This window comes from Aspergillus udagawae (assembly GCF_001078395.1).
Source record: "Aspergillus udagawae IFM 46973 DNA, scaffold_6, whole genome shotgun sequence".
In the NCBI taxonomy this organism is placed as follows: domain Eukaryota; kingdom Fungi; phylum Ascomycota; class Eurotiomycetes; order Eurotiales; family Aspergillaceae; genus Aspergillus; species Aspergillus udagawae.
This window is the reverse complement of record NW_025091269.1, coordinates 1,768,900-1,796,508: the sequence shown is the minus strand read 5'-3', so window position 1 is coordinate 1,796,508 and position 27,609 is coordinate 1,768,900. Positions and strand designations below refer to the sequence as shown.

General features: G+C 50.8%; 11 protein-coding genes and 1 non-coding gene across 12 annotated transcripts; 6 read left to right on the top strand and 6 right to left on the bottom strand.

Moving 5' to 3' along the window:
• Positions 1-1,254: 1,254 nt before the first annotated feature.
• On the top strand, positions 1,255-2,786 carry Aud_008387 (putative nucleoside hydrolase; the record flags this gene model as incomplete). Its single annotated transcript, XM_043293263.1, has 6 exons — positions 1,255-1,290; positions 1,344-1,447; positions 1,501-1,670; positions 1,726-1,760; positions 1,809-2,105; positions 2,163-2,786. 6 exons carry the CDS (start codon positions 1,255-1,257, stop codon positions 2,784-2,786), a joined length of 1,266 nt encoding a protein of 421 aa, XP_043149198.1.
• A 1,813-nt stretch (positions 2,787-4,599) lies between these two features.
• Aud_008386 (uncharacterized protein) lies at positions 4,600-5,857 on the top strand (the record flags this gene model as incomplete). The annotated part of the gene is made up of 2 exons (XM_043293262.1): positions 4,600-5,202; positions 5,261-5,857. The coding sequence occupies 2 exons, from the start codon at positions 4,600-4,602 to the stop codon at positions 5,855-5,857; spliced, it is 1,200 nt and encodes a 399-aa protein (XP_043149197.1).
• Positions 5,858-7,880: 2,023 nt separating this feature from the next.
• Aud_008385 (uncharacterized protein) lies at positions 7,881-8,207 on the top strand (the record flags this gene model as incomplete). The annotated part of the gene is made up of 1 exon (XM_043293261.1): positions 7,881-8,207. The coding sequence occupies one exon, from the start codon at positions 7,881-7,883 to the stop codon at positions 8,205-8,207; it is 327 nt and encodes a 108-aa protein (XP_043149196.1).
• A 341-nt stretch (positions 8,208-8,548) lies between these two features.
• Aud_008384 lies at positions 8,549-8,637 on the top strand. Its single transcript has one exon. It is a non-coding gene; the product is annotated as a tRNA-Pro (tRNA).
• A 579-nt stretch (positions 8,638-9,216) lies between these two features.
• Positions 9,217-11,637, top strand: Aud_008383 (uncharacterized protein; the record flags this gene model as incomplete). The annotated part of the gene is made up of 3 exons (XM_043293260.1): positions 9,217-9,247; positions 9,332-9,767; positions 9,819-11,637. The coding sequence occupies 3 exons, from the start codon at positions 9,217-9,219 to the stop codon at positions 11,635-11,637; spliced, it is 2,286 nt and encodes a 761-aa protein (XP_043149195.1).
• Positions 11,638-11,663: 26 nt separating this feature from the next.
• On the bottom strand, positions 11,664-13,352 carry Aud_008382 (allantoate permease family MFS transporter; the record flags this gene model as incomplete). The annotated part of the gene is made up of 5 exons (XM_043293259.1): positions 11,664-12,306; positions 12,371-12,642; positions 12,697-12,797; positions 12,855-12,950; positions 13,004-13,352. 5 exons carry the CDS (start codon positions 13,350-13,352, stop codon positions 11,664-11,666), a joined length of 1,461 nt encoding a protein of 486 aa, XP_043149194.1.
• Positions 13,353-14,529: 1,177 nt separating this feature from the next.
• On the bottom strand, positions 14,530-16,301 carry Aud_008381 (putative MFS sugar transporter; the record flags this gene model as incomplete). The annotated part of the gene is made up of 5 exons (XM_043293258.1): positions 14,530-14,927; positions 14,982-15,502; positions 15,555-15,792; positions 15,860-16,200; positions 16,264-16,301. 5 exons carry the CDS (start codon positions 16,299-16,301, stop codon positions 14,530-14,532), a joined length of 1,536 nt encoding a protein of 511 aa, XP_043149193.1.
• Positions 16,302-18,219: 1,918 nt separating this feature from the next.
• Positions 18,220-19,077, bottom strand: Aud_008380 (uncharacterized protein; the record flags this gene model as incomplete). Its single annotated transcript, XM_043293257.1, has 1 exon — positions 18,220-19,077. One exon carries the CDS (start codon positions 19,075-19,077, stop codon positions 18,220-18,222), a length of 858 nt encoding a protein of 285 aa, XP_043149192.1.
• Positions 19,078-19,733: 656 nt separating this feature from the next.
• Aud_008379 (uncharacterized protein) lies at positions 19,734-21,719 on the top strand (the record flags this gene model as incomplete). Its single annotated transcript, XM_043293256.1, has 5 exons — positions 19,734-20,010; positions 20,067-20,489; positions 20,556-21,348; positions 21,404-21,656; positions 21,708-21,719. 5 exons carry the CDS (start codon positions 19,734-19,736, stop codon positions 21,717-21,719), a joined length of 1,758 nt encoding a protein of 585 aa, XP_043149191.1.
• Positions 21,720-22,486: 767 nt separating this feature from the next.
• Positions 22,487-23,390, bottom strand: Aud_008378 (mitochondrial import receptor subunit TOM22; the record flags this gene model as incomplete). The annotated part of the gene is made up of 3 exons (XM_043293255.1): positions 22,487-22,543; positions 22,776-23,065; positions 23,276-23,390. 3 exons carry the CDS (start codon positions 23,388-23,390, stop codon positions 22,487-22,489), a joined length of 462 nt encoding a protein of 153 aa, XP_043149190.1.
• Positions 23,391-23,837: 447 nt separating this feature from the next.
• Aud_008377 (mitochondrial-processing protease subunit alpha) lies at positions 23,838-25,661 on the bottom strand (the record flags this gene model as incomplete). The annotated part of the gene is made up of 2 exons (XM_043293254.1): positions 23,838-25,484; positions 25,563-25,661. The coding sequence occupies 2 exons, from the start codon at positions 25,659-25,661 to the stop codon at positions 23,838-23,840; spliced, it is 1,746 nt and encodes a 581-aa protein (XP_043149189.1).
• A 428-nt stretch (positions 25,662-26,089) lies between these two features.
• Positions 26,090-27,478, bottom strand: Aud_008376 (uncharacterized protein; the record flags this gene model as incomplete). Its single annotated transcript, XM_043293253.1, has 1 exon — positions 26,090-27,478. The coding sequence occupies one exon, from the start codon at positions 27,476-27,478 to the stop codon at positions 26,090-26,092; it is 1,389 nt and encodes a 462-aa protein (XP_043149188.1).
• Between the last annotated feature and the right edge of the window lie 131 nt (positions 27,479-27,609).

The window sequence follows — 27,609 nt, the reverse complement described above, 5'->3', positions numbered from 1 at the left end:
GAATTTAATCCCATATTTTAATTGTTGCACATACCCTACTTTCACTTCGTCTGTAGGTATACTATCTACCACCCTCAAAAGCCGTTAAGCGACTCGAAATCGTCTGAAAGGTAGTGACATTCACTCTAAAATGGAATTCTCCTTGATGCATTAACAAACGGCACTCGGAGTTAGCTGATCCCTCCATCATCAAACAGACGACAGGGGTAATTCGCGCGGGGGGAAGCCAACCAATCCTTCCAGCCATGAGGTATTCCAGACCTTTTCCATCAGCGCATTTCCCCTGACTTTGTCATCCAGTCTAGACACAGGGCAGGCATGATTGGTGCCGAGATACGCACGTAGTATCTAATAGTCACAATCATAGTTCTTGGACAAAGCTACACCAGAACAGGCCACGTCGACCGTTTTGACTGCCAAGTCATCCTCCACAGGAGGTAGCCAAACCAACATCAAGAGAACCTTCGAAACTGGCGAACAATTTGAATACAGAAGTACTACTCACTCCGTTAGAAGGAGGAATTTGTTAAATACTCACAACTCCTGACTTGTTCCTCGATATATTTCTTACGGGGTTCATAGATGTGCATTTGACCCATTGGATGCCACGAGGGTACCTATACTTGAAGCCATATCCATTTTGATTGATGTTTGATCAACGAGTAATGCTAGGACGCGTGCATTCTATCCTGATGGTAATAATATTGTCGAGAATCTCGACCATCTGTTCTTCAGTCTTCCTGTTGGAACTATGAGTGTTGCTGCCTGATTCCTAAGGCCATAAGACATTTCGCCTTTAACCTCGCCTTTATGCATAAAACTGCATAAGCCTTACCCTAATCATGATAATGTGGCTGTCTTCTAGAATAATAATAATTCCCTTCCGGAAGTATACTCCATACCTATCTATGAGTTTGGCACAAAGTTTTGCACCGCTTTTGTTAGCAAATCCTACAAATCCGCGGTCAATTACATAAAAACATCGTGTTCAAAAACACTATGTAGCCTTAGGCACATCGGAGTTCTCCGCACTTTCTCCATAGTCTTCTTGAGAAAGTTCTGAAAGTACTCCGTATGGTGGGGAATATGATAACAGAGCCAAGACTGAGAATAATAAGATTTCCCATCCCACTTTCTGTTGCCTTTCTGGATTATCAACTTTTACAACGCTTTCACCCAAGAAAGCACCACTCATTTTGTTAACCTTGTCAAACATTGACTGCCCATAAGACAGACTCCTCGACTCTCCGCATCATGGCGCCGAAGAAGATCATCATCGACACCGATCCTGTATGCCTTCGCTAGCATCAATATGTATACAAAGACTGACTCGACGTGAACAGGGCATCGATGACATTCTCGCGCTCCTTCTTGCTTTATCCGCACAGTCAGAAGAGGTCGAACTGCTGCTTATCTCTCTGACCTTTGGCAACATCGAAGTGAGGAGGTGAGTTGCCGTCCTTCTAGTTGCACCAGTTTTCAATCGCTAAGTATGGAAAGCTGCCTCCGAAATGTCGTCTCCATGTTCCACATTCTGGAGCGAGAGATGCAATGGCGTCGTGAACAGGGCCGGCCTGAAGGGTTTGGCGCTCTGCGCGCCTGTCGACCGGTCGTTGCCGTTGGGGCCGAGGATCCTCTAGAGGATCAGAAGATGTTGGCCGATTATTTTCGTATGTACCCTTGTCATAGAAGAGTTTATCATCGGCGCTAATGGTTGATACACAGATGGAACGGATGGACTTGGGGGCATTCATGCTAGCGTATGTTGACGCTTCTGACGGTCCCTTGACAGATGCTGACCATCGCAGCATCCGCACTTCACTCCAAAGGAAACCTGGGAGCATATGTTCGATCCCTCGGCAGACCCCAACGTCATCGAGCCCATACGCACCGGAGACTCGGCGCATCAATCATTCATTGCCTCCAAGCGGCCCGCGCACCAGGAAATCCTCCGCGTACTACGCGAAAACGATCCCGACACCGTCACCCTCGTGGCTGTCGGTCCGCTGACCAATCTGGCCCTTGCTTCCGCGGAGGATCCCGAGACTTTCCTGCGGGTCAAAGAGGTCGTAGTTATGGGTGGCGCAGTCAATGAACCAGGCAATGTAGGCTTAATCTCCCAGCTATGATTCTAGGTCTGTTTCTCGACTAACGATTGGCAGGTCACACCCGTTGCCGAGTTCAACGCATACGCCGACGCATTCGCCGCGGCACGCGTCTTCGCCCTCACTTCCCCAAACCCCAAAACCACCATGCCATCCGGCACCACCCTCCCCTCCTACCCCGCTAAACTAAGCAAACAGCTCACCCTGCGCCTCTTCCCGCTGGACATCACGCACCGCCACGGCCTGACCCGCGGCCAGTTCCGTCAAGCCGTCGCGTCACACCTGGAGGCCGGCTCGCCGCTGGCGGAGTGGATGTCGGCCTTTATGGCGCACACGTTCCGAACCATCGAGAGCCTTGTCCGCGACCAGGTCGGCGATGCTGTCGATCTCAGCCTGCACGACCCCGTCTGTGTGTGGTACGCGTTGACCGCCGAGGATGCGGGCTGGAAGCCCTCCCATGCCTCGCCTGAGGATATCCGGGTCGAGACGACGGGTCAGTGGACGAGAGGCGCATGCATCGTCGACCGACGCAGCCGGCAGCGCCTCGAAGGGGAGGAGGAAAGTGCCAGCGACCATGGCCATTGGTTGAGCACGAAGGCTGGAAATCGGATCTGGAGAATTGACGGTTCGCCCGCGGAGAAGAACTTTGGCGCGATTCTACTGGAGCGGATATTTCGATGATTCCATCGTTAGAACTGAAGCATGCACCTTTGATTAGAACAAATAGACACATCGGGGATATCTCTGGTAGAAGAGTACATATCTAGTAGACTATTGTATGTTCTTCGTTCTTGAAATGTTGATCGATGTATATCACCGTTAATAGTCTAAAATGTGATGAGCATTTGAGAGCTGAACTGCAGAAAAAGCAGGCACTGACGAGGTCCCTGGATCTACTGAACGCTAATAGACGATGACCATAGAAGTATTCATGCTTTATCAGTCCCATGATCCAATTATCTGAAGAAAGAAACGCAGGAACGAGAGAAGAGAGTTCCCCCAGCCAAGCATTTTTCGAGGCAGATACTGCTATTTTGAGCCACAAACGGCAGGTCCCTTTGATGGCGTGCTGGCGCGGAGAACTGCTGCCTGAGTCAAGCCGGATTGCTAGCAATTTCCTCCGCTGTCCACTTTGGAGGCTGATGATGGACAGCATAATAGGATGGTTTGTTGCATATATATACAGGTACATATATTCAGATGACGAAGCGTCTAACCATAGTTACAGACTTGTAGTGCTTTGAGGAATACTGCGTAACCAGGAGAGAGTATGCATAGCTTATCATTGCCGTTATAATCAGCTACAGTGGCTAGGACATGCTATGATACGATCAACCGTAAACCCAAGCAAATATGCTCCTGGAAGAATATCTTCTCGGAGTATACCTTATTTGACATCGAACGCACTACATACTGATGAGACGCATTCAGTGGACTCGGAATCCTCCCGGTGTGATTGTACCTGGTTGCAATTATTGGCATGACCCCATATGCCGCAGGTATGAATCGTATTCTGTATCTTATTCATGCTAACACGGGAAAAAGGATAAAGCTTGATTGATCATCAAGGGGTTAACTTTCATAATCAATCCTCATTAAATGATAGATCATCAGTTGGGTACTCAACGTACCTAAGCAAGGATGAGGTACTATTTTCCAGCGATTACTGCTACCCAGGTACATATCAGGAAACGGAGTGCGTGTAAACCGTCAGAGTCGACCTCGAGTCAAAGCCAGATGATGATCAGTGCACCCTGATTTCTCCGGATTTATCTTTCCGTGCCTCCTCTGGAGTAGACTAACACACTTATCAAAGCCTTGAACAGCAGCACGAGCCCCAAATTGGTGGACGAGATGAGCCCAGGGCAGCCGGTCTCGTGCCTCGCCGACCCCCCGGTGGACCAGCCTATCACAACCCGAGGAGCTACCGCGTGGGCAAGCCCCCAAGCACGCGACACCCATTTTCGCTCAGTGTCTGCAAGTCTGAAGGTCTTGCCTAGCCTTTTACCTTTAAGTCCTTAACATGGTGAACTTTGTCGATCGTCCACTCCATTTCCCACCTCTTTGCACATGTCTTCTGGCTGGTCGAATCATCTTCTCAGGAAGAGGCAGCACGCCTCTTCCTTCCGCTATCAGCACGGTATTCGCATCTCCACCATGTTTCCGACTTGGTGAACAATGTCCCCCGTTTTAAGAGTCTCAGGGACAGGGGTCCGACTAAGAAGTAAACTTTCTCTTATCTGCGCACGCAATTGACTCGTTCTTAATAGACCTGAGGCTGCTGTCTCTTGTTTCTCATCTTCCGTCTTTCTCTCATTCCATTGTTGCCCGTCTCACACGCGTCTCTTCCACGGTCAATTTGTACAACGACAATCTTTTTGTCGTCCTACAGCTTGCCATCTAGCCGCTCCAGGCCGTTTCATCGGCTAATTCAGACCTCTCTATCTTTCCTACCTCAGACCAAGTACTGGATTAATACACCCATCCGGCCATCATGTCACGTTCACGTCTTCCCCCAACTCCTTCAATGTCTGGAGAATTCATCATCAAGGAACAAACTTCCGTCGACGGTGCAGACGCCTTTGCATTGCCTCCAGCTGCCCTAAGTCCTGCCAAAAGCGAGAGTGCGAGCAGGAGACCTTCCAAATCAGACTCCTCGACATACTTTCCTGCTTCTCCCAACTCGCCCGAACTCCCAGGTCTGGGCCGCAATGCAAATCCTCCCCGTCAGGCTGGTACCAAGAGGTTACTTGAGGATTTTGATCTTCCACCTCCGCCGACCCGGACGCGCAAGATCATCCAGATGAAGCCCAAGACACAGACGCCGGCCAAGCCTGCCACAACAAACAGCAAGCCTTCACCCAAGGATAACGGGAAGAACCAGCCTGTCAACAATGCAAATACCGCGACATCCGCCAACTCGAAGAAAAAGCAGCCTAGTGCAACCAGCGCCGCGGGTCGGAAAATTGCCAGGAAAACGGCTCATAGTCTGATCGAGCGTCGGCGGAGATCCAAGATGAACGAGGAGTTTGCGACTCTCAAGGACATGATTCCTGCTTGCCGGGGTCAGGACATGCATAAACTTGCCATTTTGCAGGTACGATCCTTCTTCCTTTCCCAAAAAAGTAGTCGGCGATCACTGACTTTACGCACAGGCAAGCATTGAATATGTGAATTACCTGGAAAAGTGTATCCAAGACCTCAAGACTGCTGGCAGTCAACGGACGACGGCATCGCCGTTCGTGCCGCCTGCTCCTCCCTCCCCTACGTCACCCGAGATGCTCGGCGAAGTTCGCAGTGGAACACAATCAACGTCTGTGTCTCCACAGCTACTGCCTAACGGCGCTCACACCAACAACACTTCGCCACTTTTCTCTCCTCGTAGCCGGATTCCCTCAATAGGGACAGCGATCGAATTTTTGCCTGCGATCCTTCCCAGCCCCGCGTTAGGCCCAGTTCGCTATGGCGAGGGGACTATGCACCCTCCACGTGGCTCATGGACCGTCCCGTCATCAACGCTCACCTCACCCGTCATTCAGCCACGAGCCAGCAATGCTTCCTCTGGAACCGACGCGGACATTGACCATGAGGCTTCCGCCGCCCTGCTTATGCTGAACAGGGATCGCCGCGGAACTGTTGGCTCTGTGCAGGAGGGCCTTTCGAGTCCTGAGTCTCAGGGGAACAGTGGAATGTCGATGCACGAGTCGCAAAAGAAGATGGGGATGAGTGTCAAGGACTTGCTTATTGCATAGATCGTGTTTTGATTGATCTGGCGTCAGGAGGTTTAGCCTGATTCAGAAGGGGTCCTGGGTGGTGTTCTGTTTTCTCTCGGTAAATGGGATATGAAGGCGCAATGAGGCTACTGGGGCTTTATAATGAATAATGATCTTTGGAGTTTACGAAATCTAATACTGCTTTACTGACTGCAATCAATACACTTCAACGAATCAACTTTCAAGCCAAACTCCTACTGCGTAAACGAACCTATTCCAGGGGTCAATGCGTTAGCAGCCACAGCTCATTACCTAGTAATAATAAGTCAGGAAAAAGACCCAGCCTGAAAGCATTGAAGATAAAACCTAAGGTAATTATCTCTCCACTTGAACGCTGATAATGGATGTCTCACTCGTCGCCCTTGAAGTGGCAAACGCAATTCATGCGAAAGGGAGGGGGACAGCCCAATCAGACGAACCTTCCAGTCGTCTTCTCGGAACCCGGTCATGAGGAGAATCCGGGTTGGTGTTGTAGGTACTTGGGCAGGGGTTAGTCTAGGTAGTCTATGTTCTTCATTTTTCCCTTCTCCCTGGTACTGTGCGTTGAAAGGCCTGGACTCGTTCGTGCACATCGACTTTCATCTGCTCAGCGCAAAAGGCGCCGCACGCGAGCGTAATTTCTGTCAGGATCATTATGCTTGGATCCATGCAGTGTAACTTGTGTCACTTGTCTTGGTGTACATAGCTCCGAGTCATGTCTACAGTATGCCTTCGCTTCAATATGTCTTTCGCCTCTTCTTGATATCCTCGCGATAATGGGCGAAGGAGACATGAAGATAATGAAGGTCAGCATGCATGCTTGAGGCATCGATCAGCAGGGCTTGTAAACAATTCATCTGCTGCGCCGACTTCTGCCAAGCGGTGATGAATGTATCGCGGCTCGCTGGTTCCACCGAGTCAATGCGGCCTCCGCAGTGTGGAGTATTCAACTCACGGAGTACCTCTTACTCAGTAGATAATTCCTACGGCCTGTGGGTACTCAGAATGGTACAATCAGCTATAAAAAAGCAATTATATCAGATTCTGGTTGTCTTATGGCTGTCGCACTGTTGTATGTATTTGTTTTTCTGTACTGAGGTAGGCTGGTACTTGGGAGGTACCCAAGCAGACGAAATAGGATAAAGTACTCCCTCCTGAGTAGTACCATGATCTACGCCAAGTGCTTGGTATGCGCCCCGGTCAATCATCAGCTCAACATATTGGATTGAACTATTTGAGCGGGAATTCAGACAGTCTTGGCTTGATACAAGGGGAATCTCTTGGGAAAATGAGTACTGTACCTAGTAATTCATGGTTCTCATATCTGTGGGTCTGGATGCGTAAGTACCTCATTGAGCAATGGTCAGTTACAGTTAGATGACGTCGTTGAGTGGCTCTCAGTAAAGCGCCGTTCGAGGTACTCAGGTACTCCTGCCTCTGCACCCTGAAGTGTCAGGGTACCTACTATTCTTCATGAGTAATGCTCCTGTCTAAGTAATAATAACCAGTCCAAGGTACTAGGAGAGGTACATTTTGTTCGTCGAGTAGCATATCTGCCAAGTGTTCTTGCCCTGTCGCAGAACCAACCGATCAATAACAGTCAATCATTCACATTATTGCCTGAATCAAACGGAATTTCGATGATAATTGCCAAGCTAGGGAGTCTGACGACGTTCCCCAATCATTCATTTCACTCTCGGCACGTCTTTGCCGGGAGACCTTCCGATCCTAGTATTCTGGCCTCCTCCGAGGAGTTCCAGAAAGAACACCCCGCACAACTTTGGGTGTAATAGTTCATGGTACTCCCTTCACTCTCTGTCTGGCCTAGTGACCGCCCTGTGGGTCAAACTTTGTCCTCTCTAGTCGTTGCTTAACTGACTGCCCTCTCGGATACTTATTACAGCCATCCCACCCACCCTCCGGTCCCCAAGTCTCCTTTCAATCGACAACTGGGTTTGAGTATCCACAACTCTTCTTCTATCCTCGACACAAAGCTCCCCACCAGTCAATACTATCCATCACAATGTCCAGATTTCGCTCGCAACGCAAGAAAAACGCCCGCTCTATCGCTTCAGAAGACCCCTGGAGGGTCGATACCCCGTTCGGCCCTCCACGGATGTCCTCCTTTCCCGGTGGTGGGATTCAACGGATCCGCAACACACTTTCCAAGCTGTCACCCTCCGCTCGAGCAGAGAGAGAACTCCTGAAAAAGAAGAGCCAATACAAAATCCCATTGACGGAAAGGAATATCGACACCCTGGTCACCAACCAGCTCTTTTCGGATTCGTTCAGACCAGAACGGCATACGGAGCAGCAAATATCCGCCTGGCTTGAGCGACTGGCATATTAATCAATTTGACTTTGGGGTCCGATGGCATATCCGTCTCTTCTGGCCGAGGACTACCCCGCCCATGTCTTGTCCCCCTGTCGACATCGAGTACTGGTCTGATTCGAGCACCGTCAGCTCAATCTGGAAATGTCTCATTAAACGCAAGGAAATGCCTCTCCTGTCGATTTGAACTGGAAACAATGATCGTCCATCGCTCCCTTGGCGTTGACGCCATCACCCAATATGCCGCGCCAAGTATGCAAGTCCATGCATGCCGCCTGACGCAACGCGACAGCGACACCCTGGGGAAGAGACTTAGGCAGCTCGAGAAGCGGTTAACGAAATGCTGGTTCAACAATCTGGCCCGGGTGGTCTAGTGGTATGATTCTCGCTTAGGGATAAACCCAAGCATATCTGCGAGAGGTCCCGCGTTCGATCCGCGGCTCGGGCCGTTTCTTTTTTATTCATTTTGCTCTCCCTTCATGCCATAGCAGGCAGGCATTGTCTTTTTTGCGTCTTGCTTCAAGACGAAAATTTCTTTTGTGATAGATACCCTCTGTTTAGGATCCGTCTTTCCCACGTTATTCTTGTTTAGCCTGGAGCTTTGGTGCTTTTGCCTGCGTAACAACAGCAATTCTGATTTGTTCCTCTTGATAATGATAATGGCAGAAGGATTCTCCTCTACTCCGTAGCCTAGTTAGGTGAAATCAAGAGCTTTCCAGTGCTTCCTCATTCTTCGTCTCCCCGGAGCTGATTTGGTTACATGCGAGATGCCCCTCATTGCTGTTATATTTACTTCCCCGCCTGTTCGGGCCCCCGCAGCAGCAAAAACAACCACGACTACAGCTCCCACCAGTCTTCTCTCGCTACAACTGACACTCTTCTGCCTATGTCAGGCGAATGGAGAACTGACTCGGCCATGATCTTTTTTTTCACCCTAGTATTGCGGCTCCCAAATCATTAATGCACCTGATCATCGGCATTTTCAGTGAGGGGTAATCCACAAGCAGATAAGGTAGCAAGCAACGCAATGCTGCGACCAAAGAAGGTCGCTATAATAGGTACATCAACTTGCCTCCACGCCAGCATAATCAGAGATTATATCTGAATTTGCAAGTCCGCTGAAGAACTCACTTTTTGAATAGGTGCCGGTCCGTCCGGCCTCGTCACGGCCAAAACACTCCTCCACCATTTCCCACAGGGCACATTCACCCCAAGCATTTTCGAAAAAAGCCATGAGATAGGCGGCCTGTGGCCCATTCATCCCAATCGCCGAGGTTCAAATTCCGGCCGTGCACGCGCCTCGAAAGATCATGGCGCAACTGGACCAGTGAATCCGTCCATGCGAACGAACCTTAGTCGCTTCACCGTGTCTTTCTCGGATTTGGCCTGGGAGTCGGTGCTTGGGACTGCGGATGTGCCTATGTTCCCGCAGGCGTGGCAAGTGGGCAGATACCTGGAGACCTATGCGGGGCGGCACTTACCTGACGAAGTGGTCAGATTGGGGTGTGAGGTTGTGCATGCCGTTCGGGAGGTGGTGGGTGGCCGGCCGCGATGGACCGTGCAGTGGGTGCAGAGGAGGTATTTTGATCTAGTTTCTTGCTCATTGCGTGGCTGATATAGTTGGAACAGTGGAAAAGAGAAACAGGGAGACGATACCGAGCAACGCGCAGTGGAGACCGAATACTTTGATTTCCTGGTCGTTGCTTCGGGGTACTTTTCTCGTCCGTATACACCGGACATCCCTGGGCTTGCTGCCTTCGCCGACAGGACTGTCCACAGCTCTGCGCTACGCAGCCTTGAGGATCTGAATGCGATTGTCGAGAAGGGTTCCGATGGAGGAAGATTAGTTGTCGTAGGAGGAAGTATGTCGGGCGTTGAGGCAGCTTCCTCTCTTGCCCTTCACGTTTCCTCATTGAAGTTTGCGCCGGAGCCATCGATGCGAACAAGTAGCTTCCCTGAAGTCTATCACATATCCAGCCGGCCTTTCTGGACGGTGCCGACCTATATACCACACACCCAGAGGGACAATGCGACTGGCACAGAGACGGTGTCCCTGCTCCCACTTGACTTGGCTATGTATGATTTGGCTCGGCGGCCACCAGGGCCGGTTGAGTATGCCTTTGGCCCTGTCTCGGCAGCGCAGGTTGCCAAGGTGAACGATTATTTCCGATCCGTTTTAGGAGAAGACTATACGAGTATCGGCCCTGGCGATATTGACTTAGGGAGTGGCGAAGAGGAGGCTCTGCAACCTCCGTGGGTAGCCATAGGGAATGATTACGCAGAGTTCGTCCGGTCAAAAGTAATCAGAACAGCCATCGGCCGTGTTTCAGCCGTGCATGCTTCCTCACCTGGTCGGGCAAAAGTTGGCATTGAGCTACCTGGGAAGGAGAGTATGTTGCTCGATGATGTTGCAGGGATTGTCCTGGCTACGGGATTTACCCCATTTCCTTCGCTCGCCTTCCTCCCTGAAGACGTTCTCTCTGCGTTGGAGTATTCACCCGAGGACTCCTTCTTCCCGCTAATCCTAGATGGAAAGGGCACTACTAATGCCAATATTCCTGACCTGGGCTTTGTCGGCTTTTATAGAGGACCATACTGGGGCGTGATGGAAATGCAGGCCCGAAGCCTTGCGCACACGTGGGCTCGAGCTGACACAGAGCATGGCATTCAGTTTTCAGCGCAAGAACTGGAGAGCAAAGCGCGGGAGAGACAGAGTGTTCGTGCATATCGCAACGCGGATCCGGATCTTCATCGAGGACAGTTCCCAATGGGAGATTATACCGGGTTGATGGAGTCCTTTGCGCGGGATCTAGGGATATGCCGTGCTCCTTTACTGGAGCTCAACGAACGACCTGGCCCTGTTGTTCCGGCGCGGTATGCCATGTCTGGTCCAGGGGCCGCCGATATCCAGACGAGTTTGCAGGCTCTGCAAGAGACTCTGCAACCTACAAGGGGAAGTGCCACTCCAGCAGTGGCCATGGCGATCTTTCGAGCCCTTCACGGCAGCTGGGATTTTACACGATCATGGCAAGATGGTGTATCGTCCGGCATTTCTACATTCTCACCGCGATATCCTTCCAGCCCCGCTTATGAGAAAGAATATCTGTACGAGGAGAGTGGTCATAAGCCTGTAAGCTCTGTGTACCGGCTCACAGATAGTCCCCAAGATGCGGAGATTACGGTCTGGTCCGCTGACTCTCAGGATAAAACTGCGGTTGCCCTCTCATATGGCCTACGGACCTTGAACCAGGACGGCTCAAGCGCGTTACGTCTGGGAGAGTACACCATTCACGCAGCCGGCACCGACTGGAACAGCAACTGCACGTATGAATACGTGTTTCGATTCAACGGCGCAGGCATATCATCCTGGGAATATACGGTTCGCAGGCCACCGGACCGCAGCGTTGTCTTGAGTAGAACGCTATTCAGACGTGTACAGAATACGTGACAGTCCACTGGCCACTTCAATTCCGGTTAATAAGTGAATCGAAACGCAGGATGGTCATCGCCCAGATTCTCCACTTCCTCCTGGGGCAGCTCCAGCCTCCATTCCCTTCTACCTGCATCCCTTAACCTATTCTCCCTCACCAAGTAAGTCAGGAATAAGGCGCAAGCCGCTCCGCAAATCCAGGTCATCCCCAGACTCACCCCATACCCGGTAGTATATCGCGGAGCCTCCTCCTTGAAGAAGATGTTACTCGCCACCAGCCCTCCACAATTGCCAAAACCAATCTGCATTGCCGACGCAATGGACTGCTTGTAATGCCCCGCCATGTTGTTACTCAGCCAGCCCATGAGGATCGGTTGCGTCAGGTAGCCGCCGCCCGTGATGGCGAAGACGGCAAAGTAGCGCGCCCCGACGGGCACGGATGCCTGGCAAAGTAGTATCACATAGCCCATGGTTGCAATGAGACAGCCTGCCAAGGTGAACAGGTACCGGTGGCGGAGCCGGTCGCTGGCATAGGCAGCGGAGAGGGTGATGACCATGGCCACGCAGTAGACTGGGATACTCATGACTTGGGCGCGGACGGCGGTCCATCCTAACTGGTGGAGAATGGTGGGGGTGAAGAAGGAGACTGCGTAGCCGGTGTTGACAATGCCGAAGTACATGAGCGGTCTTCGTCGGGGGGGCAGCCATCAGTTTTTTTTTGTTCATTTAGGGTCGAAGACGGAGGACATACCCCAGATAGATCTTTGGATCTGAAAAGGCACGCCGCAGCGACTTCTTATCCAGACGATCCATTCTCGCTTCACCTTGGTCTTCTGAGAGACGGCGGAGAAGCAGCGCTCGCTCGTCCTGCGTCAGGAACCTAGCGGTCTCAGGCCAATCGACGACGATGAACTTGGCTATGACCGCGACGACAATGGTGGCGAGACCCTCGAGGATGAAGATCCAGCGCCAGCCACTGTATCCGGCGACACCGTCCATGTTGTTGATGGCGTAAGCGAGTAGCTGACCAGCATCAGCGACCTCGTTTGATCAAGAGAAGGAGGAGGATGGATCTACCCCGCTAACTGCACCAGCACAGATACTCGCACTGAAGAAGACGTTGAGTCGCCATTGAAGTTCGTGTCGACGGTAGTACATATTGATCAGGTAGACGGATCCTCATACAAAAGTCAGCATCCGACCTTGAAACGGAGGGCAAAAGAGACTAAACTCACCTGGCATGAAACCCGCCTCGAACACCCCAATCAGCACCCGGCACACCACCAATCCTCGAAAACTCTTCGTGACGCCTTGACAGACGGTCAGAATCCCTGTGGCACCGTCAGCCATCCATCGCTCACTAGCACAGAAGAGCGAAACAAACCCCAAGCAAACATAATCCCACTCAACCACCACGACGGCGTCATCTTCTTCAAGAGTATATTACTCGGCACTTCGAAAAGAATATACGGAACGAAAAAAACAAACAGGGCGATGTTGTACTCGTGCCCGGTCATGCCCAGGTCCCTCTCCAACCCCATCAACCGGGCATTCCCGATGTTGATGCGGTCCAGGAAGGCGAACATGAACAGGACCGTGAGAATGGGGACGACGTGCAAGTCGCATTTCCACAGGAGCCGTCTCTCTGCCTCTCGATCGACTTCATCCCGCGGAAAGGAAGCGGCCTTGATATCCTCGATGGTGGAGTGCGTGCAGTCGTCTTTTTCATCCATGGTGCTAGCTAGTACTAGTACCTAGTAGAAGTAAGACCAGCTAGAATATAGCCCTACAGGAAAAGTACTACCTTACCGCGCCACGAGATGGACGAGATCTGCACCCTCTTTATAGACATTAGACTCGTATATGCATATGTCGTACGCACGCACCCCGCATATTGCGGATCTTTATCCTGATTCCGCGGTGTAATTGCCGATTCATGCTCAGACAATCCAATTCCGCACACCAAGAGGCCCAACTACCGAAGTGGAGTATTTAACGACCGATCGAGTTCGAGGTGACTGACTTGGCAGCATAGATAGTTGCTGGACACACTACCAGCACGGCGCAAATACAAACTAAGTCGATCATGTAGAACAATAACTCGTTCTAGTCAAGCAACGAGCAACTGAATCGCAAATGAAAGGTGTCAAAAGCCAATCGGCAACGATCTAATCCTCAGTTCAATACGTAGGATTGCCAGACTAGATCCATGTTAGTGTTTCGAACGCAATGTACCTGCAACATACACATGGTGTCAATTGATGATTTACTTCAAACCATACTAGGAGTATTTAGTTATCGTGACTTGGGTGTAGGTAGTCTTCACGACCCCAGCTTCCCCAGATCCAAAAGTGCGGAGAGATTCCACTGCGGGGATGGATCCACGGTCCCGGCATATCCACCGTTTTCTGTCGGTTGTTGATGCAGGGCGGAATGGGGTTCCGCTCAAGGTCGAACCTGGAAAGGGATTGGATACTAGTGGTAGCTTTAAGTTGCTCACTTTTGAGTGAGCTAGTTGCTAGACCCTCGAGTGAGGATCATCGAGACTTGGTTGGAATGGTACCGGAGTGCTATCTATTCAACGTCCGCATCCAGAACGAACGAGGTTAGCTAATCACCTGACTCAGTTTATGAGACGAGCTGACAGGTGTGGACCTTCTCGAGGGAGCATGAGTCAGTTGTCGTTACTTGGTCCAATGGTTGCAGTTTACCGTGACAAATTGAGTTGGTTATCAGCATGTTACAGTAGGGCAGCGTAAAGACCCATGATTTATTACAGAGGGATGAAACTAAACATAACTACTCAGACATGTACGTCAGTATCAATACCAGATTGACCACTTATAAACATTAGCTGGATACAGCAAGGTCATAATCTCAACGCGACTTGGGCACTGCAGCGGCAGACATCTACCGTCTAGCATCGAGGTTTTCAATAGTCACCGCATCACCCTTCTCGTTGGCCCGGGCCTCGGCCTCAAAATGTCTCTCCTTCTCTCCAACCATCAGCCGCTCACCGTTGGTGACATGGTTGGCGCCACCGAAGAGAGCGTCGATCTCCTCCAGGGGAACTTGCTTGGTCTCAGGAATGAAAAACCAGACGAAGACGGCAAGCAGGAAGTTGATCCCCGCGAACATGTAGAACGCGTAGAATCCACAATTCTTCAGGAAAATGGGGAAGAATTGTTGGACAATGGCGTTGGCAACGTTCTGAGTCTGCGAGGCCATACCTACAGCCTGGGCACGAACGTTCATCGAGAACACCTCGGACGTCCAAATCCACACGGTGGCACCCCAAGAGGGTTTGTCTTGAGACAAGAATGTTAGTAGGATCGAGTACGGACCGGATCGGGATAACTTACAGAAGAAGATGAATAGGAATAGTAAGAACACGATCGATATTCCGACGGGTTCTGTCTTCACCCCGTGCGGCGATGGTGTTTCAGTTTCAACAGCGGCGACAACGATCATGCAGAGACCCATGCCGATACCACCGACAATCAGGAGGAACTTGCGTCCGAAGCGATCAATGATCCACACCGCGTTCAGTGTGAAAATGATACCGAAGGTGGCGTTGAGGGCGTTGATGAGGGCGATCGTTCCGGCGTTGGGAAACACCTTCTGGTAGATCTTCGTGGAGTACGAGTTCAGGGAGCCTTGTCCAGTGACCTGTTGACCGGCGTTGATGACGAGCGCCAGAGCCATACGCTTGCGCAGGGACTTGTCCTTCCAGAGCGCACTGTAGTTGCTGGAGATGGCTTCCTTTTCGTACTCGAGAGCCTCACGGATCCTCAAGATTTCCTCCTCAACTTCCTCTTCAGTCTCACGGACTCGGCGCAGAGCCGCGCGCGCCTTCTCGACGTTGTCACCTCGCTGGAGGAACCTGGCACTATGTCAGTTGTTATGAAACTGTATTGAGGTTTGCATCAGCTTACCATCGTGGAGAGCCGGGGATTGTTGGCAGAAGGGCCAGGATCAGGCAGGGAACGAGCAGTTGGAATATGACAACCATCTTCCAGTCCCACTCGCCCAGATTCTGCTTGTGCTTTGTGCAACCGTAGTTCACCCAGAAGCAAATGAAAGACCCAACGGAGTAGAACATTTGCCAGAAGGTCATGATTTTTCCACGAATCTCTGGTGGCGCCAGCTCACCAATATAGATAGGACCGGCGGCTTCACAAATATACCCCATTAGCCAGAAGAAAAATCAAAATACACGCCATTGGAGAAGGATACTCACTCAAGGCAATACCCTGTCCGATACCGATGATGCAGCGACCAGCAAGGAAGCATCCAATGTTACCCCGTGGGGACCATGTCTGCATGAAAGTGGACGCAATAACAAGGACACAGCCAATGCCCATTCCAACCTTGCGGCCGAGATAATCAGCAATGGGACCACCTAAGAAGAAACCACCGAAGATGGCGCCCACGGTGTAGGCCGTGTTGACTGCGCCAATCGTGTTGTCATTTGGGTTATTAAAGTATTTGACCCAGTTCTTGGAACCCTGGACAGAGTTGTAGACGGACGCATCGTAGCCATAGAGAACCATGCATGCTGCTGCAACGAGAGAAATGAACCTGAAAAGCGTTGCCGTCAATCGATCGTCCGCTTCGTTCCAGCCGTCAAGAAACAGGACTCACCAGTTATAGCCTCTCTTGGAGAGGATTCGGGCCATCATCTTGGCGGATGATCCGTGTACCACGGCTTTGTACAGAATCTAAGAAAAAGGATGATAGAAGTATACAGCAGGTGCCCAATCGCAGTCTCTCGCCCTTGTCAGCCAAGCCCTAAGCTGTCGTAGGGTGCTTGTCGTATTGTACACGACGAAGATGCTGAAAGACAAGACTCGGCCCAGAGGTTCCACGAGACAGATATATAGGCCCCGTGAGAGATCGAGGAGAGATGGCGTCCGAGGCGATAGAAACGAGCAAGAGCCAGCCCATTATATTAGACCATGGGACACTCAAGTCCATGGGCCGTACCCTTGAGAACACTAGAGAAAAAGCACCAGTGACCAGTCCAATCAGCATCGAAGAACTTGTCTCTCCTGGGTGGCTAGATGGTGTCTAGCTCTCAACTCCATGTTTCTAAGTGGTGGGGTATCTGGGGTGGACCGACGGTGGACTCAGTACGGCGACTCTGATCTAGCCCGAAGCCATTATCGTGTGGGCGTGGCCAACGTAAAACCGCGCACGCGGATTTGAGGAAATTCTGCCCCGTTGAATAAAGCATGTGCTAAGATTTCCACGAATCGGCGACGGGTTGGGTCAGGGGGCGGATGGGAAAAACCGAGTCCACCAATGGAAACGACTGCACAAGAATGCCTACAGTTCTTGTTCCATGCTGGAAAAAGGTTCGAACCAAAAGCCCTGTGTTCGCTTACGATGGAAATCCGGGGACATTCATGATAAGGCAGTGATGAGGATGATACTAGTGGAGAAAGCAGTTGAGGTCTGTTGGTAGACGTGGAGAAGAGACGCACAGACAGATATCTTTCCATCGATGTCACGAGTCACGCAAAAAAGCTGCCCATTGCTGCTAGTCAGTAGATAGTTAGGGCTGCCCCAATTATTCCCGGATGAATTCCAGTGAACTTGACAAGCTTTAACACAGTTAGGCAATTTCACGCTTAGCTGATTGGCCAAGATCTATTTGCCCCATCGAAACTCCGTCGTTGCTGACTCTTCCAGCTGACTGCGGTAGCCACTGTCTAGACAATGGGAGGTGAGCTGTATCTGGCTTGAATTATCTATCTTACGAATGTACGGGGTCTGGAACCTGGGGTCTCTAGACCGTCTGCCCACTCCATTTGATCTAGTCTCAATGTTGACCAAATTTCTATGACTTCACACCATATAATCATTGTTCAGAGAGACGGTTGGGCACATTACAATAACGCAAGACAGGAATAAGATTCGAACTACGAAATACCGACATGCTAAACTCTGAATAGTACTGCCATTCATGTCCAAAGCTCGAAGGCGTGAAACTAGAAGTGGGAGTAGAACAAATGTGATCGGATGATTATTCAAAGGCAAATTCGTCGAGAGACTATCAACCTCCTGTGACTTTCTGACAAGGGCTTGTGGGATGGAAGACGACTGGCCCATCGTTCCTGATCTCGGTCCCGTCGCCACCGAAGAAGTCCGGTGGTGTCCTGGACTTTACCTCTCTATAGTGCCTTCGGATACTTGCATTGGGCGCTCGAGGGAGAACTGGAATTTTAGGAGCGGATTGTACGCCTTTCTCATGTTTCGTATCGAGTGACTCTATGTCGAAAATATCTTGAACTCTTCCGCGAAAGTCTTTTTGAAACGCACCAAGTTGACGCCATTTCTGTTTCAGTGTGAAGAAAGGCGTCGTGGGATCACTAGCACCGTCCGCTCCAGTTTCGTTTCCCCTCAGCAATACTTCTAGCTTGGACGGGGAGGAAGATCCAGGGACGAGAGCCGGTAGAGAGTCGACTTGGAAGACCGAGGAAGACCTCGATTTCGTGGCAGGTCTTCCACAAGTGTGGGCACTACATAGACCCCGAAATATCCGGTATCGCCTCTGCACTTGTCTGCAGAAGCTGCGCAGCAGATACAGAAGAGCAGCTACCACAATAGAGCAGCCGAGCAACGCGCAAACACTATAGAAGGCTTGGCGTCCACTAACCTCCTGCTTCGAGCAGTGTTTCTCAATGGCTGTGGATAACATAGTGCGCAGATCTCCTCTTTAGTCGGAGTTTTACCCTCTGGTACACACGTCTTCTTCAAATCGAACCCTTCGCAAAAAGTGTCCACACATCTACTGCGACGACTGTAGGAATTTTTCCGGACGGGGTCATTGCTATCATGAGGGTGGACATGGCCCTCTGAGCCACTCTGGAAGCCAAGGGTATTTTCCGATTTCCGTCTCTCAGTTCGTACCTTTCCACGTTGAGATGCTGACTCCAAGTCCGATCCCGAAGCTGCCTCTGGTTGACCGTCCCAGATCTTGCCGCGACGTTCCCACTGCGGATCGCTGTGCTCCAGGCGAGAATCGAGTACTATTATTTCCCCGAGCGTTATGGAAGCTTCCGGGGTGTCATGAGGTCGCGTCAATAACCGCTTCCACAGTCGCATGCTCGCTTCTTGTCCTCCAGGAATCGTCAGGGTTACCGTCAGATTCAGGACTGATTGAACATAGTCTTCCGAGCTTCTCGAGTGTAATGAGGTATTTCGGCCAGGTATTGCTCCTGCGTCAGTCCAATACAGTCGCCGACCCAGAGAAACCGCATATGCTGGCTCATCCACTTCAGCATCCGAGAAGTTGAGCGTACTGAAGGTGACCAGTGCTTGCTCGCAATATTCGAGCTCGTAGGTCTGGTTGCCAAGGGACTTGCCAGGCGCCAGTCCCAGACTTTCTGTGTCGTTGACAAAAGGCCCAAGGAAAGCATAAAGGAGAGCGATAAGATGCTGTTGACAATACATTGGATTGGAGCAATAATAGCTCAGACTGATGATACAAGATACCAAAGCTGCAATGCCCCATGTCAAAGATTAGAACTGAGAGGTGTCTCTTGGAGACTACGAGGAGCTCGACGATACCGCATGGCCGAAGTCTTGCAAAGTCAGGAAGGAACAAGATGTCGCTCATGGAAGCTACACCTCATCTCTTCGACCACTTCAATCGGCCATAACAACCGGGTGGTAACATTTGAAAGTAGCAAGGACACTTGAGGGGGAAGATAGACCATCTCTGTCAAGCATCTCAAAATGTTCAGGACATCCAGCTCATCATACGTCTTGTAGTAGAATGCTCCAGAGCAGTCTTCTTGCTAGGAAGTGATAGCCACTGCCTTGTTCAGACTGCAGACCATGAGATGTCACTACCCACATCCTTCTCCACTCATCTGTAGTTCCTCATAGTGTCATGTCTCTGACCATTTCTCTCCACTAATTTGGTAAAATGAGTCACGTGCTCTCGTGAATCGGTGACGCGGTGCCATCGCGGTCTCATCAAGCCATCGTTTTGGCCTCACTTTATTGTCATACTGTCCTCATCTGTCAAGTCTCATATTTCTCAATCAGGAGTTGTCTTTTGTACATTAATATTACTCCCCGCAACTGGTTCAATTCCAATCCTCATGCCCCGCAATTATGGCAAAGCGAAACAGGCGCGACTTTCTTTCGCTCCGCTATCATCTTCGCCGCCAGGTACTGACAGGAGCACGAGAAGTCAGAAAGATCGCCTAGCTACCCTACGATATGATCATCCCTCCTTACCTTCCCTTCGTCGAGATCCGTTACAACGGGGCAAGCCCCTGACGCGCCGAGAGGAATCATCTACCCCGCCAAAGAAAGTCTTATCAGAGGGAACGCCATCCTCAGAGCCAGAACAAAACCCACAGAGACTGGGAGAAGGTAGGTTTGGTCCTCCTCACTCATCCATGTATCTGTCACTCATAGGGTTTACGAAGACCAGTTGCCAACAAGATCACCTGTCAAGGACGCAATTTCTGTTGACGAGAGCAGCGATAGTACTCTGGAGATTCAGCGCAGCGCGCGCAAATATATGCGGTTACGATCGGGAAAGCGGAAGAGGTCTCCCTCCTTACCAAAGTTGTCGAAGACTTCTCCGAATGAACGTCTGATTCTGGTTTCGGATCAGAGTGAAGAGGACATGGCTATACAGCCTCGCCGAAGGTTAAGACGCGGCACCGCGGACGTAAAGCCCATTGTCGTCGAAGAAGACTCTGAGGACTCCGATGAGCCTATCCGCTCTTCACCAATCAAAAGACGGAAGCGAGATATAAACTCAGATCACCCCCGAACTCCGCAGCGGCACTCAGAGCAGGAAAAGTTGGATCTCGAAGAGGATCTCGAGGTGTTACAGGACTCTGGTAGGATTTTTGATGAGAGATACGATTTTTGGGAGGATCTCCTTGCTAACTTTAGCGTTCATGTAGTCGTAAAGAACACTCGGACCCGGGGACGTCTGGCCAATTCGGCAAGAGCTCAACGCCAACGTCATCTGGAAGCCCTAAGACGCCGAAGGGCTGGTGGGAAAGAAGCGGAGCTGGAGCAAGACTCAGACGCTGAGCACTCGAATGAAGCTGACTCTGATGACGAGTCCGAGAGTGAAGTCGGAAGCCAAGTCCGTCAGCCGCAGTTTCGCCGGCAGGAAGAGAGCGATGTCGAGTCATCTATTGCAGACAACGAGGACCTCGACCAATATGAGGACGATTTTGTGTTAGAGGATGATGATGCCGAACTGGGAGTGCCATCCACTCTAGAAGATCTGCCGTTTGAGTTTTCTCGGCATGCCTACAAACAGCTGAAAGAATACTTCCAAGACGCTGTTGAATGGATGGTAAATAACAAGATCAACCCTGCCTTCCCTCGTTCCGACCCGCTGTACGAAGTTGCGTTCAGCAAACTTGAAGACGAGGTCAAAGGACGCACTGGTTCTCAGCTGGTATCTTCCGTCTGGAACGTCAAATTTCGCCGAGCACTCCTGGCAAGACCTCATGTCGAAATCACTCTATACCCGATCACAGATAATCATCCTTGTGACGCGTGCAACAGGTCTAAGCATCCTGCTTCGTTCGATATGAAGCTATACGGAAAGGCTTATTCCTTGGAGACACTTGAACCGTTGTCAGATGAAGACAGCGACGAGGATGATGAGGAAGAGGGTCCTGAAAGGGACAGAGACGGTTACAGCTTACCAGATGAGGACTCGCGGTTCTATCTTGGACGGTTTGTTCCCCTTCTTACCTTTAGTATTCACATTTCCATGTTGACTCGTCGATAGCCATTGCAAAAACAAAGCCTCGCTAGCCCACACTCTCACCCACTGGCGATTTCACCTCAATGAATGGGTTGTCGACTATCTCGAACGCATGGGTTACTTAGAGGACGACAAGGTCCTTGAGCGCAGCCATTGGAGTCATAAACAAAGGTCTAGGTATGCTTTAGAGGTGATGGGCTCAATGGTCGACAGTGGTGAGGTAAAGAAGCTGTGGCGTGACTTCCATATTACTCTGAAATCAGCGAGAGAGACAACCGTATGTTGAATCTTCTCTACAATTACGCAGTACATACTAATCTGCGTCCAGACACTCTCGTGAGGCACACCCATCGATCATACAGCCTTATGTCTTCATTTGCACATACTTGTCACACAGCCGTCGACAAACTCGACCAGGCAATCCTACAGGACCTGCCATCTTGACTTGAGACATCCCAGAGTTAACCTTTGCCTTTGCTTTCAATGATACCCACTACTCGTAAATCTGATTCAATAACCAACAGTTGCTTCAATATGTATCTAGGTGAAATCAAAATTCATGACTCATGAACTAAGTTCATCCACGTTCCATTATCTAGCAACGTACATCAACGAACAAAGAGAAAGAGACATAACAAGAAATGGACATGAAAAAATTGTTATACAAGTACATATAGACCCAAAGAATGTGTCAGGCGAAACCGCAGACGGGATAAACCAAAGGCTTCGAATACAACAGGCGAAGGGAATGAGGACTTAAAACCGTGACGGAAACGACGCAAAAAGTTTTCTGTAATCGCGCCTGCCCAGTATGCAAACCAACAGAAGAAAGGAATATGTGAAGAGAAAACCAGCTCCAACACCTCCCCGAAATCATGTTTTGTTTTGCACTGCGCCCAAATTTAATCTTGAGAGGTTCTCTGACGCTTCGCTTGGTGAGTGGAGTCAATTCGTGTACCGGCCGCGGTTGATTGCGAATTTAGCCCCAGCAAACCGATAATCGTAAATCAAAGCGAAGGACCGTACAACAGACGTCTCAGCTGCATCATCGCAATTGTGGAGTCCAATACACCTGTTGTATTTTCACCCTCGGGTTGAGGTGTTCATTTACAGAGCAGGTTGGGCCTCCTTGTTCTCAGCCGGGAGGGCGCCGGGTGTGAGCATCTGTAGAAGAAACTATTGTCAGCATGCTTCAATCAAACACTCAAACAGCCTGTAGCATGCAAACGCAAAGATACAACTCAGAAGCGCGTGTGCCTCGCTTTCCTGGCAGAACAAGTCACCAAGTAAGAGTTTTCACACCGCTACCGATGCTCAAAGAACCGGACAGATCCGAAAGAATCGAGTCGACACAATCTGGTGGACCAGCTTAAGAGGAAAACGTTCTTCAACATACCTCATTAGCACCCTTGATCATTCCCTGCTCACGCTCCATCTGGACGTACTGCTCCTCTTCGGCGTAGGCAAGCGCCCACGGAACGCCAAGGAGGAAAGCACTGGTGCTGATAATCCAGAGCGCCTTTCCACTGAAGGAGATGCTGGACTTTGTGAACGAGGTGAGTGTGGAAACGGTGGAGGAGATCTGGCGCCGGGCTGACGGGGGGACGATATCTTTCAGAGCGGCTACACGCTCGTACAGGGTCTCGCTATCGACATCGAGGTCGGATTCAACGGAGATTTCGGATTCTAATATTGGATTGAATGGTTAGACAAGTTGTTTCGTGGTCTTGTCAGTGTGAAAATGCATGTTGGCTATGATTCCGACTGAAGAATCATCCTCCGGCAATGGAGCGAGATGACCCTGGGTGACGGAGCGAGATGCATGAGGGAAGCGCGTGTGGATATTGAACAGAAGCTCATAAAGAAAGAGCGACCGTGTCAGTAGAGGTTGCTCACCCGTGTCAGTGTAGTCTTCGTCCTCATCGTCCGTGGCAAGAAGAACATTGTTCTTGGTGGCCGTGGGCTTCTCTTGAGCAAAATGCTCGTCCTCAACCTCGGTGAGCTTGACCATTGTGACGGTAATGAACTAACTCGGGAGAAAGAGTGTTAAAAAGAAGTGGTCAAATGGCTCTGTGACGGTTAGAAAATACGATGCTAAAGGTGACGGAGATTGTTGGAGGACTGCGGACTTGAAGTGGTCCGCTACAACTTTTTTCCCGAACCAGGCGGCCCTAAAGCGGCAAGCAGCTCCAAACGTGATTTGTGCTTGAGCAGACGGTTCAATGGAGTGCTTTTATAGACAATACTGAGCAATCGTTTAACTTACTTCCTCGGCAGGATTAGATGTTGTACAAGTCGATTATTGATGCCATCCCTAGATACATATGGCACACCAAATCTCATGCAAAAATGCGGAGTGAAGAAAGTAAAAAGCCGTCATCCACCCTCTATATTGTACACAGACCAGGTCCTGGGTCAGTGGGAATCCATGAGCTGCGCTATGCAGGATCATACGAATCTATCTTCTTCCGAGCTTCCATCGTGCAATCCGTTCTTGAATTTCCTCCCATGGGAAAGCACGAAGTTTGTACCCTTCCAGCTCACCCTCCTGCAAGACCACCGTCGGGATACCGGTGCCCTGGCCCTTGTTCTGAACATGGCCTCCAAATACATGGCGAGCCACGCGACGGAGGTCATCCACGGTCAGAGCCTCGATGCGGTCGCACATCTCCTTGACGCCAACCTTATGGCCGTGAACTTGGACTTGACGGCCAAGGTCCTCCAATTCCACCATGCGGGACTCCAAGTTCATCAGCAGTGAGGAGCGGAGTTGGTTCTTCGCACGGTTGACCTCCTGTGGCTGCAAGGCGATGTAGCCCGTGTCGAGAGTCAGTGCCTGCAGCTCGCGGCACATGACTTCAAGCATCTCGGTCGTACGGGTCGGACTGCACGAGGCAGAGATACCGAAGATTCCGCTGTCTGTGTAGCTGTGATTGAAAGCGATGCAGCTTTCAACCCATCCATGCTGGTTCAACACATTCGTATAGAGACGAGAATACATACCCTTGCCGGGACCGCCGGCGGAGAAAGATCCGCCGCCGCCGAGCAAAGTCTGAAGGGTGGCGAGGGCGTAGATGTCAGGGCTTGAGATCGGGAGAGCTTCAAAGGCGAGATGTATGTAGCTCAGCCTAGGAAGCATGGGGTTGGCTGGTGGGGGGATCGGGGGAAGAGAGAGGAATCCACCAGTGTAGTGAGAAGGTCTTGTCAAGTCCAACGAAGATGGCTGCACCAACGAAGGATCAAGGGGTGCCACAGATGCAGGCTTCGACGCGGTGGTAGAGAGGCTCTTCAGGAAAGGAAGCCTGGAAAGGACAGACTGGGTTTTTGAGGTTGGGGTTGTGAAGGTTGTTGACGATGGCGTGAATTGAGGGACGGTCGGCGCCTGTCCCTCCTGAGCGGCTGTCTCTGCATCCGACAGGGTTGTGTCGATTCCAGTCCCGGATAATACGGGCCCTTTGCTCGGACTTCCGGCCTTCATATCACCAAAGTATTGCTCTGTTAGCTTAACAGCCTCCTCGTGCGGCACACCGGCAAAGGCAACAACCATCCTATCCGGCTTAAAAAAGACCTCCCGGTATCTCTCGACGACCGCCTTATTAATCTCTTCCAACCTCTCACGAGGACAGAGTAGCGGGTTCCCTAATGTGTTATCCTTGTAGGCCGCCATATGCACCAGCTCCGGCAGGATAAGCTCAGGCTTGGCCCAAATCTCATTAATCTCGTACTCTGCCGTCGCCAACTGCTGCAGGACTTCCTCATCGGTGATCAGAGGGTCGCGGATCGTCTCCGCCAGAAGACCCAAGGTCGCGGGGACAGCCGAGTTGAAGCTGGCCGACTGGTACATCAACGACTCGCGAGACGAAGCGCACTGAATGTTCCCTCCCAGACTCTCAAGCGTCTCTAGCATCTCATCGCTTGTTCGGGACTTGGTTGATTTAAAGGCTAGCCGGTCCATAATGTGGCTCACGCCTCGTAGGCTCTCGTCTTCGTACCGGGATCCCGCATCGACGTAGACACCAACGCCGGCAAAGGGACCGGGTAAAGATTCTGTAGCGACGCGGATTCCATTAGGCAATGTAGTAATCTGATCAAGCTCGGCAGGGTCCTATAAAGGGCGAGAATGAAAATTAGCCTTATATGACGGACTTGGTCGCTGGGGAGAAGCAGTGCCTTCAGCTCTTACCTTGGACTCATTGAGTGTAGCAAAGCTTCTGGAGGCTGAACGAGGCACGCGAGCCAGAGGCTTCGCAGACTCGACGGCGCGCAAGACGGAGCGACGCATCTCTGTCGTTTAGATATATGAATTTGGTCGAAACAATTAGAAAATATCTAGTTGTTAGTCCTCCGCTCGGCGTGGCTTTATGAAGGTCTTTCGTAACAGCGGCGGCGCAAAGATTTGGGACCGGAGACTTGCCCCGATTGATGGCTTATCTAATCTATCACTCCAGCAGTCTACAACAATGATATGATAAGAATGACAAGTGTCTCAACACGACATATTCTTCTCTGTAGGGCTTGATGGCTTTGGAAACATTTAGGGTTAGGAAGAACAATTCTGTTCTTTTGGCCGGAAGCGCGGCATCTCATTAGCAGCGATTAAAATCCCGTATTAATTTGGTTACATATTTTTGCGGTATGATGCTCTGCATGCCTAGCGATATCCATGTCGTTCCTGATATATACAGTGTTCCGTACACTCCTACATAATAGCTACCCAATATACTTCCCATACCTAGCAAACTCCTTATCCGCTTTCAGTCTCTCCAAATCCTCATCCCTAAGACATGCCATGAGAGCAATCTCACCATCCAACGCCTTTGGCAGAAGATACATCAAGCCCTCAACAGGCAAGAACCGTGGTCTGCGTACACACTCAGGTGTGCCCAGTCCAAGATTGAAATCAAGCTCGTAGCAATTGACCTTAGCCCAGGAACTAAGCATCAGATCCCTTGACGGGTCGATGGAAGCCCCAAATGAGAAAACGCTCTTATCAGGGGTTCGAGCGAAACAAGTCGCCAGGGCACGGGTGTGATATGCCAAAGCTTCAGGATCCAAAGAAGACCGGAGCCGAGATGCGATCACACCCAGTGGCTCCTCGACGAGTTTCTGAAGCGTGAAGCTGTTGTACGTCATATTTTGAAACAAGCCGGGGTATGTCTGCGGCACATCCAAATAGCGGCGTACATCGACGGCGCGGCCGAATGTCGATTCGGCTGCTGAGTCTAGGCGTGGAAGACGCGCGCGGGCAACAGCCTGCCAGATGGAGGCACAAAGGGCGTCGTCTGTTGAGACGAAGCCTGAGGTGGCGGTCTTTGTACAAAGCGACTTCAATTCGGCGAGATTGCTAGGTGAGAACTTGAATAATGCCCAAGTGCACTCAGGCGGAGGAGGTCCTCTCTCGTCTGAGGTGTCATTGCAAGCAGTCTGAGCTGGGAGAGGCTTCATAATCTGCCGCGCAACCTCCGGACCTGGCTGGTAAGAGTCTTCTAGCAAAGGAATAAGATTGTGTCTGGCAAAATTGCCGGACGCAAGTTCCTGCTCGGAAAACGGCTCATTGCGGCAGGCTTTTGACAGCAACCGCATAAGATGCCCCTGGCCTGTCATGTCCATTGCCATATGGTGGCCGACAAAAGTCAGCAACAGACCACCAGTAGTGAAAGTCGCTTGCACGATCAAGACCGGGTCCCAGTCGTTAGTCTCACCAGGGAGCGGGACGGTCATGCGGGGGGCAACAACGCTCTCGTCCAGCATGCTGCTGGGGAAGCCAGCCTGTCGAAGAGCGCCCATTGTTGGCATTGAAGGGTCATCCCTCAGATCTTTGACAACCAGGCAAGGAACTCTAACCAACGGCTTGATCTTGAAAACACCTGTGTTGCCTTCACTTGCACCCTCATTAACGATTTGACCGGCCACCCAGGGAAAGCTTGCAGATAGTCGTTCAAGACCCCTTGTCAATCTGTCAATGATTGCTGGGTAAGAGGAAGCATCCGCCACAGGATAACAGAGGCATATTTGGGTGTAGATGTTCAGTAACGGCTGATTTGCGAGAATGTCCACAGCGAGATCGTCCTGGTTAGATATTGTACTTGTGACTAGCATAGTGGATTGGATCGCTTGGATTTCTGATGTCTATTATCACATTGCTGTTCATCCTGACGAATCTTGGCTGGGTTTATAGGAGCTCAATGATCCTGCCTCATTGTATTGTGCATCTGCAGACACATGTAAAT